General features: G+C 60.3%; 1 protein-coding gene across 4 annotated transcripts in view; it reads left to right on the forward strand.

The window, feature by feature from the left end:
* PXDN (peroxidasin) overlaps positions 1-18,046 on the forward strand; it is a 65,778-nt gene extending 47,732 nt beyond the window's left edge. For 2 of the 4 annotated variants that reach the window (XM_018052738.1, XM_018052739.1), the window contains 9 exons: positions 4,364-4,472; positions 5,049-5,206; positions 6,191-7,694; positions 10,252-10,386; positions 10,647-10,855; positions 13,184-13,304; positions 13,439-13,571; positions 15,378-15,488; positions 16,204-18,046. In XM_018052738.1, coding sequence (XP_017908227.1) covers positions 4,364-4,472; positions 5,049-5,206; positions 6,191-7,694; positions 10,252-10,386; positions 10,647-10,855; positions 13,184-13,304; positions 13,439-13,571; positions 15,378-15,488; positions 16,204-16,323 — 2,600 coding nt within the window. In that variant the 3' untranslated portion in view covers positions 16,324-18,046. The remainder of the gene's footprint in view (positions 1-4,363; positions 4,473-5,048; positions 5,207-6,190; positions 7,695-10,251; positions 10,387-10,646; positions 10,856-13,183; positions 13,305-13,438; positions 13,572-15,377; positions 15,489-16,203) is intronic. The other 2 variants (XR_001918486.1, XR_001918487.1) reach the window with 2 other exon arrangements.

Below are 19,024 nucleotides of genomic sequence, written 5' to 3' on the forward strand. Positions count from 1 at the left end.
CAAAAAGATAGCCCGCGTGCAGGGACGAAGAAGCCACAGGGAAGTGGCGGGAGCGGGGCAAGCGCAGGAAAATGAAATCTCATGCCCCCAGGGTGGGCGGCCCCCGACACGGGCGACGCCAGAGGCGCTCTCCCACTGCGGGGAGGCCCTGAGCCTCTCGTCAGGGCCCCCAGCCTGGGGGTCTGACACGGGGACTGGGCGCCCCCCGGGAGCCTGACCCTGAAGGCCGGCGGGGTTTGGTTACAGAACTCCCACGGGACTGGGGGAGGCAGCGTCTCGTCCTGGAGGCACACGCAGAATCTCGTATGTGCCGGGATCCGGGTGAAAGGAGCAGTGACCCCACGGGAGAAGGAGCCGGGCCTCCCGGCCTGTGTGGGAGGGTCTCCTGTGGAGGCTCCTCACAGGGACGGGGGTCCTGGCAGCGGGGGTCCTGGAAGGGGCCCTTGGCCTAAGTCCCTGTGGAGGTCACCACTGACCCTACCGTACAGCCTGTAGACCCCAGGCCGCACGACTCACAAGGTGGGATCAGTGGGTAACTGGATTCAATTTTTACTGACCAAGACCCAGTTTTTCCCACCACCAAGTCCCTCCCATCAGGAAGGTTATACATGCCTCCTGGCCTCATCCACCAGAGGGCAGACAGAAGAAGCAAGAAGGGCCAAATCCCGCAGCAGCTCAGAAAGGTAACCATGATGAAAAGGCTTCGGCCCAGATGAAGGGATGAGATGAAACCCCAGAAAAGCAACCAGATGAATTGGAGACAGGCAGCCTTCCAGAAAAAAAAATTAGAATACTGACAGTGAAGATGATTCAGGATCTCTGAAACATAGTGGGAAAGATACAGGAAGTGTTTCCCAAAGACCTGGAGAAATTAAAGAACAAACAGAGGTGAAGAGTGTGCCGGAAGGAACCAGTAGCAGCTTAACTGAGGCAGAACAGGGGAGCGGCCTGGAGGACAGAACGGTGAGCAGAATACAGGAAAAAGAAGGGAAAGAAATGAAGGCAGCCTGAGACGTCTGGGACATCAACGCACCAACGCTTGCGTTACGGGGCTCCCAGAAGGAGAGAGAGAGAAAGGGCCCGAGGAAGCATTTGAAGAAACAGCTGAAAAACTCCCTAACATGGGAAAGGAATAGTCCCCCACGTCCAGGAAGCGCGGTGTCCCAGGCGGGATAAACCCAAGGAGGAGCGCAGCAAGACACGTGGCAGTGAAACTGACGAAAACCAAAGGCAAAGCTGAAGCACGAAAGGCAGCAAGGGAAAAGTGACCGACAACACACGGGGCGCTCCCGCCAGGCCGTCAGCAGGTTCCCAAGCCGGAGGGAGTGGCGAGACGTATTTCAAGTGATGAAAGAGGAGAGCCGGCCACCGAGAGTGCTCTGCCCAGAAGGACTCCAGTCAGATTTGATGGAGAAACCTAAAGCTTTCCAGACAAGCGGCAGTTAGAGAGGATACATCTGTAGCAAGCCAGCTGTACAGCGACTGCTAAAGGGGTTTCTGTAGGCAGGAAACAGGAGAAGGGAAAGACCCACACGAGATGAACCCCAAACAATTAAGAACGTGGTGATGCTGTACGCGTGATCGTCGTGAGGTGAGGTGAAGTCGCTCAGTCGACCATCGGAGTCACACCGCGCCCTGGAGAAGGACAGTGGCACCCGGGCACCTGCCGTCTCCAGGCAATCCAAGATGACCTACTAGGCTTCTCCGTCCATGGGACTCTCCAGGCAAGAATACTGGAGTGGGTTGCCATTTCCTTCTCCAAGGGATCTTCCCGACCCAGGGATCGAACCCGGGTCTCCCGCATTGGAGGCAGACGCTTTAACCTCTGAGCCACAGATAAATGCCTTAACCATAAGCGGATTAAAGGCACCGGACCGGCTGAGTGGCCGAGGATGTGTGCACAGGTGCACTTCCGAGTCATGCTACTTAGCCCTAAACTGTGCAGTTTCTGTGTTGTTAGGCTGGTCATGTTCCCTTCAGGGCTTGCAAGTATGATTATGTTTCGTGTTTTCTCTGGCTGTTGATTGTGAAAACTGATAAACATCTGTTAGCATCATACTTTTGCTGATTACAATAATTATATCACAACTGGTCAACAGAAAATAATAGCATTCTATATCATCGAAACTACCATTTAATAGAAAAACTTCTGAAAGTGAAAGTCACTCAGTCGTGTCCAACTCTTTGCGACCCCATGGACTGTACACTCCGGGGAATTCTCCAGGCCAGAATCCTGGCGTGGGGAGCCTTTCCCTTCTCCAGGGGATCTTCCCAACCCAGGGATCAAACCCAGGTCTCCTGCATTGCAGGCAGATTCTTTACCAGCTGAGCCACAAGGGAAGCCCCAGAATAATCACTTTCTAAAATGCAGATGCGTAACAGACCATCTTCAATTGCTTGGAGACTGCAGGTGCTCAGGTGCCACTGTCCTTCTCCAGGGCGCGGTGTGACTGATGAGCAGCTGGCCTGGGCTTGCCTTCTCCAGGCTGTTTCCTGTTCCCCATTTCACTTAGTTTACATTTCTTCAATTTTTCCTTCTTTTTTGTTTTTGCTGTTGTTCTCTCTCAAGCCTTTATGAAGCATACCAGGAAAGCTTCTGTGTATATATATATAATGTTAAAATAGTATTGGTTCTAGAAAATTAATGAGTTTTTGCCTAGCTGAAAAAATTATGACATTTTGATTCAACTCGTTGGACTTAGTATGACTAGATTTCTAATTTACATTCACTCAAAACTTTGATACAGCTCCATGTATTCTACTGCTAAAAGTGATTAGTGATTTAAAAATATTTGAATGGGACTTGAAACTTCGATTACAACTCTGAGAATATGAAAAAATAGTGTGTTGAGAATGCTGTGCTTTTCAGGCTTCTGCTCAATGTTATGCGGCAGCCTGGATGGGAGGGGAGTCTGGATACTTATGTGTGACTGAATCCCTTTTTGTCCGCCTGAAACTACCACACATTGTTAATCAGCTATTTTACAAACAAACCCGACTCGGGCTTTATGTGAGGTCAGGGCCAGGAGGGGCTGCGCCCGGAGGAGGGGGCTGCGCGCGGAGGGGGGGCTGCGCGCGGAGGGGGGGCTGCGCGCGGAGGGGGGGTGCACCCGGAGGAGGGGCTGCGCGCGGAGGAGGGGGTGCGCCCGGAGCAGGGGGTGCGCGCGGAGGAGGAGCTGCGCGCGGAGGAGGGGCTGCGCCCGGAGCGGGGCGTGCGCCCGGAGCAGGGGGTGCACCCGGAGGAGGGGGTGCGCGCAGAGGAGGAGGGCCTGCACGTGGAGGACGGAGTGCACCCGGAGGAGGGGTGCGCCCGGAGGACGGGGTGCACCCGGAGGAGGGGCTGCGCGCGGAGGAGGGGGTGCGCCCGGAGCAGGGGGTGCGCCCGGAGGAGGGGGTGCTCGCGGAGGAGGACCTGCGCGCGGAGCATCTCACCAAGGGCGTTTTCAACCATGTTTTCTAGAAGGTTTTGTGTATTTTGAAGGAAAATATTTACCATTGAATTTGTTAAAGTGCACGTTCTTGGTGACCTGTCCTGAGGCATTTTTAAAGATAAAAGCTTTGTTGGAACAAAGGTGTTTTGTTTAGCAAACTCTAAATGCTAGAAAAGTGAAATGCTATTAAGTGGAAAAGGAATGAAGAAAACAGTGGGAAGGAAGCAGTCACTTCAGAGGTAGCAGGGTCCGCAGCCGTGTGTGTGTGTGTGTGTGTGTGTGTGTGTGAGTGTGAGAGAGCAGTGCCCTGCACACAGGCTGGCTGTGGGATGTCTGATCCTCCATGAGGGTTAGGACGGGGGCAGCAGAGCCTCGGGAGGCATCACAGCATCCACCGGCGGTTAAAGCCCAGCCAGGCAGGGCGGCTGCTCAGGGGACCTGCATCGGCCTTCCTGTCAGCTGATACTTTGCTAGAAGAGCTTTGGAGTTTTCAGTTACAGCTTCTTTGACCCTTTGTGGGGAATCCTGTGATTTTAAAGCGTCTACCTGGTGGCTCAGAGGTTAAAGCGTCTGCCTCCAATGTGGGAGACCCAGGTTCGATCCCTGGGTCGGGAAGATCCCCTGGAGAAGGAAATGGTAACCCGCTCCGGTATTCTTGCCTGGAGAATCCCATGGACGGAGAAGCCTGGTAGGCTACAGTCCACGGGGTTGCAAAGAGTCGGATGTGACTGAGCGACTTCACTGACTGACTGACTGACATCTTTCATGCAGTTTGAAAACAGCTCCTGGTAGAATTTGTGATAAAGAAGTGTAAGGGTTGGAGGGAAAAGAGGAAACGGCGCTGGAGCGGAGTCTGCGCTGTGGCGTCTGGCCTTCGTTCTCTGCCCTGTGTGTGTGTGTCTGCTGGTAACCCACGACCTCCTGCCTCCTAGTTCCCGACGTCAGCCGGAACGGGGACCCGTTTGTGGCCACGTCCATCGTTGAGGCCATCGCAACCGTGGACAGGGCCATCAACTCCACGCGGACGCACCTGTTTGACAGGTACGTGCAGGAGCAGCCAGAGCTGCGACCTGCTCGCGGGTGGGCTTGCGAGGGCGTGCGGGTCTCCTGCACCAAGTCCTCACCTGTTTCTTGTGTGTCAAGCAGTGTTTCAATCTGCAAATCATGAACAGCGTTGTGTTAGCTTTCCTGGGGGCCAAGATAACAGAAAGGTGTGTCCTTTCCAAGCAGAAGCTGACCTGTGATTCACAAATAGAACATTTCAGAAAACTTTTGACTCATTCCTTGGGCTTGTTTCTCAGTGAGTTGGCAAAAACAAAGTATTTCTTAAGCCATTCATGCGTTTGCTCATCTTGGCAACCCTCAAGTGTTTTTGCTGCATTTGAATTAAAATAGACTATTTGTGTTTTTTTCTTCTGTTGACGTAACGACTCGTTTATTTTTAGTGTCTTTGACTTTGTTCCTTTGCTTTGTTGCCTTCCATGGGATGAGTAAGGTACGGTGCTTCGTGTCCGTGGAAACGTAGCCATAGAGACAGGTAACCGCGGTGCTCCTTGATTGACTTGTGTTCTTGGTCATCTCTTCCACTCTTGCCTCCTCACCCCTCACGCCCGCCAGCCGCCCTCGCTCCCCGAACGACCTGCTGGCCCTGTTTCGGTACCCGCGGGACCCCTACACGGTGGAGCAGGCCCGGGCCGGGGAGATTTTCGAGCGGACGCTGCAGCTGATCCAGGAGCACGTGCGGCACGGCCTGATGGTGGACCTCAACGGAACCAGTCAGTACCCCGCGGTGCCACCCCCACAGCCCCTTCCCGGGGCGGCCCCAGCCCGCCTGGCCCCGCGTCTGTGGCGAGCATCGTCACTGCAGTTGGCCTGAGTGGGGACGGTGCTGTGGTTCTCACGGGCCTGCTGGGAGAGCGGGTGGGGACGAGAAGTGTGCTCAGCTCAGGGGCTGTGCTGGCCCGGCCCTGGGCCCTAGGCCCTGTGTCCAGGTCAGGGGTGCTGGGAAGGGTGCTGGTGGAGCCCTAGCAGGTGCTGTGTGTCACGCCACCCCCCGCCCCCAGCCCTTGGCATGGGCCCCCCCCACCGTGAGGCCCTGTGGGACCCGAGGGGGTAAGCGCCCGGGCAACGTGTGGGAGGCAGTGCTCCCCGGGCCGGGCTGGCTCTTGGGCCCAGGACTGGGCTTCCTCGGGGTGGCTATGACTGAGCAGAGGGCCACCCTTGCTTTCTCTCTGGGAGGCGGGAGCTGCCAGAGTTTCGGGTCTGAGCCTGATGCCGGATGCCAGCTGGCGCTGGGAGCCCAGCGTCCTGTCTGATACTGGATGCCAGCTGGCACTGGGAGCCTGGCATCCTGTCCCTTCAAAGCTCCTCTGGCACAGCCCACCTCCCCAAGTGTCCAATCGCCTCTCCCCCGGCCCGGACAGACTCACCCCCGGGTCTTGATTGCCCTTTGTGTGGGTCTTGAGGACCCTGTCCTCTGCAGAGGGGCTCTGGCTCCCGTTTCCTGTAAGTCCAGGTCTAGTCCATCCTGCTGGGCTCTGAGATGCTCTGGATGTGTCCAGCCAGAGCGTGGACGAGCGTGGAGCCCTGGGCGTCTGGCCCGGGAGGGCCTGTGGCGGGAGCAGGCGCTGGTGCGTCAGGTCTGCTCCTGCTGGAACCCGCTCACTGCCCTGTCTTTCCCCTCCCGGGTCCCTGCGCGAGTCGGGTCCAGCAGGCCCAGCCTCGGGTCGCTAAGCCGCGTCTCCCCCCACCCCGGCCAGGTTACCACTACAACGACCTCGTGTCCCCGCAGTACCTGAGCCTGATCGCCAACCTGTCGGGCTGCACGGCCCACCGGCGCGTCAACAACTGCTCGGACATGTGCTTCCACCAGAAGTACCGCACGCACGACGGCACGTGCAACAACCTGCAGCACCCCATGTGGGGCGCCTCGCTCACCGCCTTCGAGCGCCTGCTCAAGGCCGTGTACGAGAACGGCTTCAACACGCCGCGCGGCATCGACCCGGGCCGGCGCTACCACGGGCACCCGCTGCCCATGCCCCGCCTGGTGTCCACGGCCCTCATCGGGTCGGAGGCCGTCACCCCGGACGAGCAGTTCACGCACATGCTCATGCAGTGGGGCCAGTTCCTGGACCACGACCTGGACTCCACGGTGGTGGCCCTGAGCCAGGCCCGCTTCTCCGACGGGCAGCACTGCAGCTCGGCCTGCAGCAACGACCCGCCCTGTTTCTCGGTGGCCCTGCCGCCCGGCGACGCGCGGGCGCGCGGCGGGGCGGGCTGCATGTTCTTCGTGCGCTCCAGCCCCGTGTGCGGCAGCGGCATGACGTCGCTGCTCATGAACTCCGTGTACCCCCGCGAGCAGATCAACCAGCTCACGTCCTACATCGACGCCTCCAACGTGTACGGCAGCTCCGAGCGCGAGGCCCGCGCGGTGCGCGACCTGGCCAGCCAGCGCGGGCTGCTGCGCCAGGGCATCGTGCAGCGCTCCGGCAAGCCGCTGCTGCCCTTCGCCGCCGGGCCGCCCACCGAGTGCATGCGGGACGAGAACGAGAGCCCCATCCCCTGCTTCCTGGCCGGCGACCACCGCGCCAACGAGCAGCTGGGCCTGACCAGCATGCACACGCTCTGGTTCCGCGAGCACAACCGCGTGGCCGCCGAGCTGCTGGCGCTGAACCCGCACTGGGACGGCGACACGGTCTACCACGAGGCCCGCAAGCTGGTGGGCGCCCAGGTGCAGCACATCACCTTCCAGCACTGGCTGCCCAAGGTGCTGGGCGAGGCCGGCATGAAGATGCTGGGCGCGTACCGCGGCTACGACCCGGGCGTCAACGCCGGCATCGTCAACGCCTTCGCCACGGCTGCCTTCCGCTTCGGCCACACGCTGGTCAACCCCGTGCTGCAGCGGCTGGACGAGGACTTCCGGCCGCTGGCGCTGGGCCACGTGCCGCTGCACAAGGCCTTCTTCTCCCCCTTCCGCATCGTCAACGAGGGCGGCATCGACCCGCTGCTCCGCGGCCTGTTCGGCGTGCCCGGCAAAATGCGCGTGCCGTCCCAGCTGCTCAACACGGAGCTCACCGAGCGGCTCTTCTCCATGGCGCACACGGTGGCGCTGGACCTGGCCGCCATCAACATCCAGCGCGGCCGCGACCACGGCATCCCGCCCTACCACGAGTACCGCGTCTACTGCAACCTGTCGGCCGCCCACACCTTCGAGGACCTGAGGAACGAGATCAGGAGCCCCGAGATCCGGGAGAAGCTGCAGCGGTGGGTGTGGGGGCCGCGTGGGGGGGGGGGCGAGCTCTCGGGAGCCGAGGTTCCGCCCGGGCCGGCCGAGCCCGGGAGGGTGGGGTGGAGTCTGCAGTTTAAAGGGGGGAGGCTGCTGAGTGCACCTGCTGTGGTCCCGGAGCCCAGGCAGTGGCCCCAGTGCCGGCAGGACGCTGGGTCCTGAGCCCTGAGGTTTGTCCACGTCCCCCCGGGGCCCTGCCCCGCAGCGGCAGCTTCAACCCTTCCCGGGAGAGACGTCCCTGGGCTGGGGGGACAGAGGTGTGAGCAGACCTGCCGCACAGAGCAGGGGCCCCGGGAAGCCCTGGGCAGCCTGTCCTCCTGGGGGCAAAGCAGCGGCCGAGCCTGGGCTCATCAGGCCCGCTGAGAGGGGCTTCCCGCCACGCCAGCCTGCTCGCCAGGCCCTGTGCATCCAGACCGTGGGCTGGCCGAGCTCTCGAGACCCACCAGCCTCTCTGCTTGTGTCCAGTCGACTGTGGCTCCTCGGTCGTGTGTTCCACACCCTTTATCCCGGTGTTTCTGAGCTGGTCTTCGGTGGAGGTGACCACTCGTGGGGACCCTCGCAGCCGCTGGTCAGCTGGCCCCTGTGCCTGTGCAGTCGGTTCCCTCGGGTTTGAAAGAGTCGTTTTAGAAAGAAAAACGATGCTTTCTTGTGAAGGCTCACTCTCGGTGTGCCCCGGACTCTCCTGTTTCGTAGAAGGTGGGCTGCTGGCTCCTAAGGTACAGGCTTAACCCTGAGGCTCAGCTGTGCTCCCCTGGGGCCGGGCCCATGCCTTCTGGGGAAAGTGGCGCCTTACTCATGATTCACTGTGTTTGTAAGTAAGTGAGCATTGTCATCTACTCAGCTTAACATGCTCCAGTCTTGGTTTAAGTCACAGTGTCAGGTGGCCGGGTTCACAGACGAACACCCTCCTGCCCAAGACCTTGCCTGTGGTCTGTGTCTTTCACGCTCGAATAGCCTCTGTTGTTCTCGTCCAGAGGGACAAGGTCACTTCCCCAGGGTTTGTCCCTTGCCCGACTTACATCACCACCGTGCGGAGGACCTGCTCTCCAGCCCAGCGCTGTTGGGGGTCGCGGGCCCTGGGCCGAATGCATGACCCGCCCACACGGGGGTCCCGCGTCTCCCCTCCCCTGCGTCAGGCCCGACAGAGTGAGAGTGAGAGGGGTGTCCCAGAGGAGAGGCGACACAGGACAGCGGGCCCCAGCCTCGGCCCGCGAGCCCGCCAGGGAAGGGAGGCCTCTGGACGAGGTGCAGGAGCAAAGTCCCTGCTGTGTCGGTGACGCCTGACCAGATCCATTCCCAGCAGCCTGCTGTGAGTGGAGGGCGAGCTGGGCTGGGGGCTGTGATCAGCCAGGTGCCCTCTCTCTGTCTGAGTCTGCGCCCCCAGCGTGGGGGCCTCCCTGCAGGCCGATCGTTCAGGTGGGGGCAGACAGAGGGGGAGCCCCACCTGGGAACGGGGTGTCTCCTCTGGGAAAAGCCCCCTCAGGCAGAGAACCAAACTCGCCTGGCCCTTCCTGACGATTTCCATCTGAACTGAAGTTCAGCGTGAAGGTCCTTGAACTTGGGGGCGGTGAGGGCAGCCTCACGCTGACCCCACTCCCAAGATGAGCAACTCTGCAGAAGGCCCTGCCCGCCCTTGCCCAAGGTCAGCATCCTGGGTCCGAGGAGGTGGAAGAGGCTTCTCAATTACAGGATGCGTAGCACTTGGAAGAGTTTGACGAAAGAGCTTGTTCCTGAATGTCTAAGCCGTGCTGACTTAGTCTTCGGTATGGTCGGTGCCCGTTAGTAAGTGGTTTCCTCGAAGGAAGTACCTTTTCTGTGTTGGGTGGAAGGCCAGCGTCTTCGGAGCGTGTGTCTTCAGCTGTTTGTAGCTTCGTCTCCATGTGCGTCTGTGACGGGCTGTGGAAGGTTTACGCTAAGACCTCAGGTTGTCTCCGAGCGGCCAGGAAAGTTTGGTTTTAATTTCCTTCCCTGTGTTTTCTGGGCTTCCTTAAACTTTGTGTAATAAATATCTCTGTGTGTGTATTTTATCATGTATAAACAGGAAGCAGGAATGCTTCTTAAAATACGACTGATAGATGCTTTAAAGAAGGAGCTGGATTGTCGTTGTTAAATGAAAGTCTGAATCACGTCAGATGGTGATGGTGAACAGCATGAGGCTTCTTCCATTCTTGCCGTGCTCTCCACCACGTCAGGATGGCCGAGCAGTCCAGGGCGCTGGTTCAGGTCACAGCCTTCCCTGGAGGCGTGGGTTCAAATCCCACTTCCGACAACACTCATCTTGGGGTTCCCTGGTGGCTCAGATGGTAACAAATCTCTCTGCCATGTGGGAGTCAGTCCCAGATTTGATCCCTGGGTCGGGAAGATCCTCTGGAGAAGGAAATGGGAACCCACTCCCGTATCCTTGCCTGGAGAATCTCAGGGACAGAGGAGCCTGGTGGGCTGCAGTCCACGAGGCCGCAGCGGGTCGGACACGACCGTGCGCCTGGCGCTCCCCGGGCCCTGGCACTGAGTCTGAGGCTCCGCTCTATCTTGCAGGCTGTACGGCTCCCCACTCAACATCGACCTGTTCCCGGCCCTCATGGTGGAGGACCTGGTGCCCGGCAGCCGCCTGGGACCCACCTTGATGTGTCTGCTCAGCACGCAGTTCAGGCGCCTTCGGGACGGGGACAGGTAAGCCCCTGGAGCTCAGTGGGCGCCCTGTGCAGGGGTGTTCCCGGAAAGTGGCCGGTGCTGGTTCAGCAGTGACCGCTGCTGATCTTAGTGTGGCTTATCACTCTGCTTTACGGGTTGCTCAGAGCTCTGGCACCTAAGCACGTGACTCTCAGGTCTGTGTCGTGAGCAGAGCTGAGCGTGAGGATGGTCTTAACCAGCTCCTGGGGCTGCGGCCTCGCCAGGCTCTCTCTGACCTCGCTCTCGCTCCGGGGACGCAGGCTGTGGTACGAGAACCCGGGGGTCTTCACTCCTGCCCAGCTCACCCAGATCAAGCAGAGCTCCCTGGCCCGCATCGTGTGCGACAACGCCGACAACATCACGCGTGTGCAGAGGGACGTGTTCCGCGTGGCCGAGTTCCCGCACGGCTACAGCAGCTGTGACGAGATCCCCCGCGTGGACCTCCGAGTGTGGCAGGACTGCTGTGAAGGTGGGCTCGGGTCCCCATCCTGCGCTGACAGCCGGCGGAGCACGGGCTGCGGTCAGCACAGCAGGGGAAGCCGGCGGAGGCGGGGGGCCTGGGGGGCGGTCCACTCCGGGCGTCCCCGCTGGGCAGCGCTGTGGAACCCGGACGTGGTGAGTGGCTGTGACGAGTTTGTAAAGCCGAGAGGGGGAGTTAGTATGAGAGCTGGCACTCAGGGAAAGAAGCAGAGGGCAGCACGCTAACGCAGGAAGTGCCCGGTGCTTCCTGACAGCCTCCCGCGCGTCTGCATTTGATAGCCTGCCTGCTTGTACCCGTGGGCTTCCCCGTGGCTCAGTGGTAACCTGCCTGCAGTGCAGGAGAGTCCGGTTGGATCCCTGGGTTGGGAAGATCACCTGGAGAAGGGATAGGCCACCCCCTCCAGTATTCTTGCCTGGAGAGTCCCGTGGACAGGGGAGCCTGGTCTGGTGCCTACTGTCCATGGGGTTGCAAAAGAGTCGGCCACAACTTAGCAGCTAAACGAGGATGAATCGAACCTGCCGGTAAAAGACAAATAAGAAACACGTGAGAAGTGTGTCAGACATAAAGCTGGTCTTTTGAAGTGTGTGCTGTGTGTCCTAAATGCCTAGAATCACTTCTGTAAGCAGAGGCATGCTGTGAACACTTCTGAGGAAGCGAGGGCCTCTGAGAGCCCAGGAAGCCCGTTTCTGGGTGTGCCGTCCAGGCTGCGTGGGGGCCACTGTCCCCCGGAGGCTCCTGCTCCGCATTCTGGGTCGCAGTTGACCTTGACTGCGCGTGCTCGTTTGAACATAGCTTTGGCTTTATTCAGACTGTGATCAGAGACCCAGGGAACGTTGCAGCGGGGAAACACCGAGGGCCCGTTCCTGTGGCGAGGTCTCGGGGCTGCAGGCCCGGCTGACCCCTCGGGCCACACAACCGTGGACGAGGTGGCCCCGAGCCCCAGCCCTTGGCCTGCCGTGCCGGTGGACACAAGGGCAGAACCCGGTTTTCTCTCCCATGTCTTCTCCTGAAGAAGTCCAGCCTAGGTCGTTCCCATTAGTAATTGGGCTTAATCCGTGGTTCTTTTCATTAGCAAGTATTGAAATCTGGGTTGATACATGTTCTGTGTGTATGGGTGTGATGTGTTTGTGGCCTCTCTCTGCACATATATGACATTTGTATAATGTTTAATATGCCAAATATATGTGTATTTGACGAATGTAATTTGCAATGTTGTAGAATTCACTTAAGATTTAAAGTTTTGCTCTGTATATGCCCAAGTTTGCAAAGCATTTAATTCTTATTTTTATAGTTCTTGGGAACTTGGGATCTTGTTTTTGTTTCTTAAAAAATAAAATGCTTTCATTTATTAAGGTTGCAACAGTTTTCCACGTATATGGCAAAGAATTTCATTTTTGTGTTTACAGAAAGCAGTTCCATTTGAAAATCGTAGGGAAAAGCCAGTTCTTTTTAGATACAGAAACTCCATTTTCTGATAGCTTTACCAGACTCCCTGTAGCTGTCGAGAAAGGGATGAATTCAGGTTTGCTGTTTTCTTGCCCCAAACCCAAGTCCTCCGAGAGCCTGAACCCTGATCCAGACTTGTCCTCTGTCCGTCCCCAAGCCTCTTCAGCTGGACGGCAGAGACGTAGGTACTCGGCGTAGCTCTGGCCTCCTTTCTTCTGGATTCCTCTCCCCTTGGCTGTCGAAGGCACAGCCCTGAGGCGACATGGCTTAAAAGAGCTGCTTCAGGGGCTTTACCGGTTTTTCTTTTCGTCCAAAAGTCATACCGGAAAAGTGGCAGGGAAGAGTTCAGTTCACGGGACCAAATGTCGGCTGCTGTTAGCGCTCCACTTCCCCGAGGACGAAAGGGCCGCTTGACACAGCCTTGAGCTGCACCTCAGTCCTGTTTTTGTTTAATCCCAGTACGGAAGTAGCACACGTGGGAAACCCAAGAAGCTCATCTCGGAACATCTTTTTCTTTGGATCAAAGTGATGAATTTCAGCTTCTCTGTGGGCTGATGAGTCATAGAGAGGAATCCACTCCCGTGTGCCGTTTTGAAATAATCGTAGGAATTACTGAAATAAAGTCTCCTGGGGCTGGCAGGACGGCAGGTGTGTGCCCCACTCAGGGGCTGGGCTGTGCCGGGGGAGCGTCGGGGGGCCACAGGCCCCAGGCCCCTCACCCAGGGTAGCAGGAAGCTGAATGCAGGGTGCCTCCGCCCCCTGCTATGTGAGCGCCTCTTGTGTCCTTCAGGAGGGATGGCTCTCGCCCAGACTTCCTTGATGTCCTTAGTGAGAGTCGCCGACCCTGACGTGTGTACATTCTGCCCACAGACTGCAGAACCCGGGGCCAGTTCAACGCCTTCTCCTACCACTTCCGAGGCAGGCGGTCTCTTGAGTTCAGCTACCAGGAGGATGAGTCAGCCAGGGAGACAGGGCCCGGGAAGGCACCAAGGTACTACTGAGCCCCCGGTGGCCCTCGGGCGTGCGAAGTGCCCCGTGCGTCTGCCTGTCCACACGCCTCGCGCGGCAGCCCGGGAGCCCACGCCAGCGGCTCCATCCCTGAGCGCCCCTTGCCTCTCTGAGCAGAGCCAGGAAGCTCCGGGCACCTCCCAGTAACGCCACAGACCCCTCCTTGGAGCAGCCGCAAGGGGCAGGGACGAGCGACTTCCGGGAGTTTGTCCTGGAAATGCAGAAGACCATCACGGACCTCAGGAAGCAGGTGGGCGGCTCCCCGTCCCCACCCCCACCCCGCCGGGCCCCCGGCCCCCCAGCCTCCCGTCCAGCCTGTGTGTCTCCCCCTGTGGCTGTGAGTAGAGTGTGTTTGGGCAGCCCTTCGTCCCCGGCCCTGGAGCCTTGGCGAGGCCACGTTTCTCTCTCTGCTTTCGGCCTGGCTCCAGCCAGGCCTCACAGAGCTGTGCTTGCGCTTACAAGACTGGGGGTCCTCAGCATGAGGAGGGGCACAGGGTCCCCTAGAATGCTGGGCAGAGCGGCCACGGGCCCCACACACTGTGAGCAGGGCCACGCAGAATTCAAGCCTTGAGTCCTGCGCAGACCTGCCCCTCCAGGGATGTCGGTTAGGCCCCTGCTCCCAGAGGCACGGGGTTTGACAGAGGTCAGGTGCTCTTGGATGGTGGGGTGGGGGGCGGCTACACATCCTCAGGCGGGTCCTGGGCCCGTCCCTGAGGTCTGCAGAGGGCGACACCCCACCCCACCCTGGGGCACACACGGGGCTCTCTGTGTGTCTCCTGTAGCGGGAGTGGGGAGTGAGCTGTCAGGCTGAGAAGTCCGCAGGTCTCAGCTCGTCCTGAGGGGGGTTTTGGGTGCTGGAGGTCCCTCCCGCCTGTGGGAGCCTTGGTCCTCAGCTCGGGGGACACGGCGTCTTCTGTTCAGCCCCTAGTAGAGGCGTGCTGGCCACTCCGCAGCTGCTGTGTGTCTGCCCTGTGGCGTCTCCTCTGCCCTGGGGGCCCTGGGTGCTGGCTGAGCCTGCCACAGGCAGGAGGGAGGGGTCAGGGAGGGCGCAGCCGGGCTCAGCACCCTGCAGGGTCGGAGCCTGGGCGGGAAGCTCCCCCGCGCCTGGAGCCGTTGACACAAACCCTCGCAAGCCGAGGGCCCAGCCGTGGGGGCTGCACCCGCCGTGGGGTTGGTGCCTGCGTCCAGGTGGCCGGACCCCCGACTCCCGAGAAGGGGCGGAGGGCAGGGCAGGGGTTCAAACCACTCTGCTCAGATGCGTCAGGCTGCCCGAGGAAGGAAGGAGACAGGCAGGGCATCGAGAGCCCCCCCAGCGCCTGTCCCGGGCCTCAGACTCAGTGGTCGTCCCCCCACCTGCCCCGCCCAGCGCCTCTCCTGGGCCTCGGTCTCAGTGCTCGGGCCCCCCCTCGCCGCCTGTCCAGCGCCTCTCCTGGGCCTCAGTCTCAGTGCTCGGGTCCCCCCACCCAGCGCCTCTCCTGGACCTGTCTCAGTGGTCGGCCCCCCACCCGCCCCGCCCAGCGCCTCTCCTGGGCCTCGGTCTCAGTGGTCGGGGTGGGGTGGGGGTCTCCCCTCTCAGGTGCCCCCGAGGGAGCCGGGCCAGGGCTCTTGGACCATCACGACCAGGGCCCAAGGGCCCCCAGCCTCCGTCAGCCTCAGCACTGCCCTCAGCAGGGCCATGTGCCATCGGGCTCCGGAATGGTCCCAGCCCAGCACTGCTTTGAGAAGCCGCTGAGAATGTTTTTGTTGCCCAGTCCGGCATCAGCCTCCTCTTTGCTCCTGTCTGAGGGTCCTCTCCTCCTCTTTACCCACCACTGAACTGCATTTCTGGCCCAGGCACTCCTGGCCTCAGACACGGGGGTGGTGGGGGCGTCAGGCAGTTGTCATGCAGGTTCGGGATGTGCTAGAAGCTCCAGGAAGGGGCTTTGGGGTCTCTCAGCCCCGTCGTCTCTCTCGGGTTTGGGGTCTCTCTCGTCCGTCCTGAGACGTTATCTCGAGTGGCGGAGCGGGAGCGAGCGCTGAACTGTGTCCAAGCACCCGCGCGTCTGTTTTGCTGCAGATAAAGAAACTGGAGTCTCGGCTCAGCACAGACTGCGTGGACGCAGACGGCAGCTCGCACGCAGACGGGGCTGAGTGGACGCGGGATCCGTGCACCGCTTGTGAATGCCGCGTGAGTGTGTGCCCGGGCAGGCCCGGGGGGTTGGAGCTCTCAGCTGCGGGGTCTCCTCTCTCTTCCCTAGGGATCTGGGGCTCTCCCCCGAGAACCATATGTAAAGGTTCACGGGCTCTCCCCCCAGAACTGTACGTGAAGGTTGACGGGCTTTTCTCCCAGAACCATACGTAAAGGTTGACAGGCTCTCCCCCCAGAACCGTATGTGAAGGTTGATGGGCTCTCCCCCCAGAACCGTACGGGGACCCCGCTGAGCCTGGTCAGCATGGGGGTGTCCACACAGGCGAGGAGGGGCAGCTGCCTATCTCAGAGTGAGTGGACAGAGCAGGCAGTGGGGGCCTTGGGGGCGGGCCTGGCGGCAGCCCAGCCCAGGAGGGGCTTTGGGGTGGAGTTGGGAGCCAGCTGGGAACGGGTCTGTCCCCTGGACGGGCAGAGCAGCGGTCTGGGGTCCCTCCTGTTGTCTGGTTTAGACACAGCCCTGCCGCCCAGCTCCTCCGTAGCCGGTGTGCTCAGCATGCAGGGATGTGATCCCCGGGCCCCCCAGGGCAAGGCTGACAGCTGGGGGCAGCAGGGAGCCTCTGGAAGGAGCGGGGTGTCCGCTGTGGAGGAGAGTCCGCCGCCCTTTAACCCCAGAACCCCCCCAGGAGGCCAGCCCAGTGGGCCGGGCACACCCAGGGCGGCTCCCGGGGCTGACGGTCCGTGCTCTCCCCTCCAGGATGGGCAGGTCACCTGCTTCGTGGAGACTTGTCAGCCGGCTGACTGCCCAGCGCCTGCCAGGGTCGGCGGGGCCTGCTGTCCCGTGTGCCCAGGAGACTCCACGGGGACGCAGCCCTGAGCGTCTGCGAGCCTGGAGCTTGTCCCGGCCCCCGGGAGCGAGGCCGCACAGGCGGCGAGGCTGGGGTACGGGGACCACGGCTCGGGGAACCCCGGCCTGAGCGCTCGCCAGCAGACCACGGGGCAGACATGTGTCCTGACTCCATGTTGAGCTTTCTCAGGTTCCTATTTAATTTTTTTAATGAAAAATTGGTGCTACTATTAAATTGCACAGTTCAATTATTTAGGCTCCTAATTGATTTCACCTAGTATCACCGTTTCTTCTCAACTGAAAGTTAGTCCCGCTGGTCCCGGCGCCAGGAGCGTGCAGAGCGGAGCTGGCCGAGGAGGGACGCAGGATTTGAAAGAGAATCCGTCCCTGGCAAACAGCAGTCTGCACGGACGTGTGGCGGCAGCGCGGGCGGCCAGCACAAGCCCCCCGCGCCCCTGCCCCCAGCCCCTGCAGCTCCGCGGCCCCGCTGGAGAAGCTGCTGCACTCCCCTGTGACCGGCACACACGCTGCCGGGTGTGGACCAGGCAGGACGGCACCTGTCCCCACCAGCATCACCCACGGCCTCCCGGCTTCGCCCGGCAGCGTCCACGGATGAGCCACCACGCTCTCCATCCCTGTTCCAAGGACGGGAGGAACGCGAGTGTCGGGGACTTTCTGACTTCAGGTTATGAGAGTGCGTTCAAGAAAAGCAGCCGGTCCCTATACCTCATTCGTATGCCCGCTGCGTGTGATGTTGGATAAAATCTCACCCATGTTTTAGCTTAGATACGGCAGAAACAGCACGTCCGCGCCGCTCAAGTTCTCGTGGATTCAGTGAGAAACAACTTTCATACCTCACAGCCCCTGTCTTCTTACTCGACCAGAACCTCCTGTTTGGTTCCAAATGCAAAGTGGTCTGTGTTCTGAGAAACAGGTCCCTGGGTCTCCCGCTCAGTTCTCAGACCTGAGTGTCCAGCGCCGGCCACACGGTGCCCGCCCACGCTTCCTACTGGAGACCCTCTGGGGACCCAGCCGCCTTGGTCCATGTGGGCGAGTCCGGAGCTGGTGGCACCCTGTGCAGCCTGTCATGGGCGAGGGGGAGAAGAGGCAGGTCTCCAGGAGGCGTCCAGCAGGTGCCAGGCGCTTTGAAAGCCTGGTTCCAGCCCAGCCCTCCTCCTCCCCGCAGCAGGAGACCCCAGTGCCTGCTGGGTCACATTCCAGCCGGGGGGCGAGCGGTGGCTCTACATACGGTCGGCTGGACTTCTGAGCGCACATCACTGGTGATCGGATCAGTACAAGCTCCAGTGTTCCGGGCACAGGGCTTGTCTTCACATAGCAGGGCAGACTGGGTAAATAATCAGACCTTGGCACCCATCTCTGCAGACAGGAAGTGGTTCACTTTGTCTGAGGTGGACGATTATGTAAGCTGCTCAGGTATGAGATCCCACGTTCTGGAGCATGTGGAGTGTGAAGGCGCCCTTGTGCAGAGGGTGTGGGGACTGGGGTGGCTTTTCCTGCCCACTGGGCGGCCGTCTGAGTCACCGGGAAGCTCTGCAGCTGGGGCGGTGGTGGCGTGTGCGCCCTGCAGCGGCCCCGCGGAGGACGCGGTGTGCACATACTCCCTGGCCCTTCCAACCAGATGTTCCCAAGTGCCTTTTTCCTGTTCACTGTAATCAGCCCGTCACCAAAGAGACGTTTGCACTATGTAACGATGCCTTTCGGTTCCAATAAACGGGCCACGTTCCCAAACAGAGCACTGGTCTTCCTTTCATGAGCCGATCGGGAGGCGGGTCTCCGAGGGGCTAGGCCCTTCACAGAGAAACGGGAAAGGGGAAGGGCAACTCAGGGATATTCGAAGAGGACTCATCTCTCTTCCCTGTGGCTGGGTGCTGTCCTGGGGACCGAGCTGGCCACCTTGTTGAGAGTCTCGGGCGGGTCGGGGTGAGCTCCCAGGAGAAGGCTGCAGCCCCTGCCCCACCCCCGACGTTTCTGGCTCTGTGGCCGGAAATGCTGTGGACAGCTGTGCAGCCTGTGGTGCCCTGGGCCCAGGCGGGATACAGGATGGGGTCCTGAAGGGACCTGGAAGTCATATGAGGGGTCTTTGCAGGAGCATCATGACTGTTCATGGAAATACTATTAGAAAAAAATAGATTAGGGGAGGATTGAGGGTTGAATTTTTTTAAGTTGCCGAACCTTTCAGAGCTTGTAACAAGACCCTTGACCTTCCACAGTCACGCTGAGTCCACGCCACTGACGGTCTCCTGGGGGTCTTGTGGGTCAGGGAGGCGGGTAGGGAGAAGGACTCAGCTCTTCCAGTGACAGAGGGCACGTGACAACTCTGTGTGAGGTGAAGACACTTCCCCGCGCGTGCACTTGGGTGTTTCAGGATCGCCAGGAGCCAGAGCCCCGAGACCCGGGTGGGACGGCTGCAGAAGGGTGTGTGGGCAAAGGTCGACAGAGACGCTGGCTGAGGGGGACGTGGGGGCTGGGCTGTGGGCCTGGAGCCTGGCCGGCAGGACGTACCCCACTTCCCCGAGACCAGCTCCGTGGACATGCGGCCGCACTGACCAGCCCTGGAGCGGGGACTGGCCGCGGAAGGGCAGCAGTCTGAGCTGGGGAGTGAGGGAAGAGCCACCTTCGGGCAGGTTCTGAGCAAGCCCAGCAGAGGGGCGCAGCTCTGACCCCTCCCCCCCCCCGGGGCACCTGGGTTTCAGGGTCAACGCTGCTCGCC

Source organism: Capra hircus, chromosome 8 (assembly GCF_001704415.2).
Source record: "Capra hircus breed San Clemente chromosome 8, ASM170441v1, whole genome shotgun sequence".
Taxonomy (NCBI): domain Eukaryota; kingdom Metazoa; phylum Chordata; class Mammalia; order Artiodactyla; family Bovidae; genus Capra; species Capra hircus.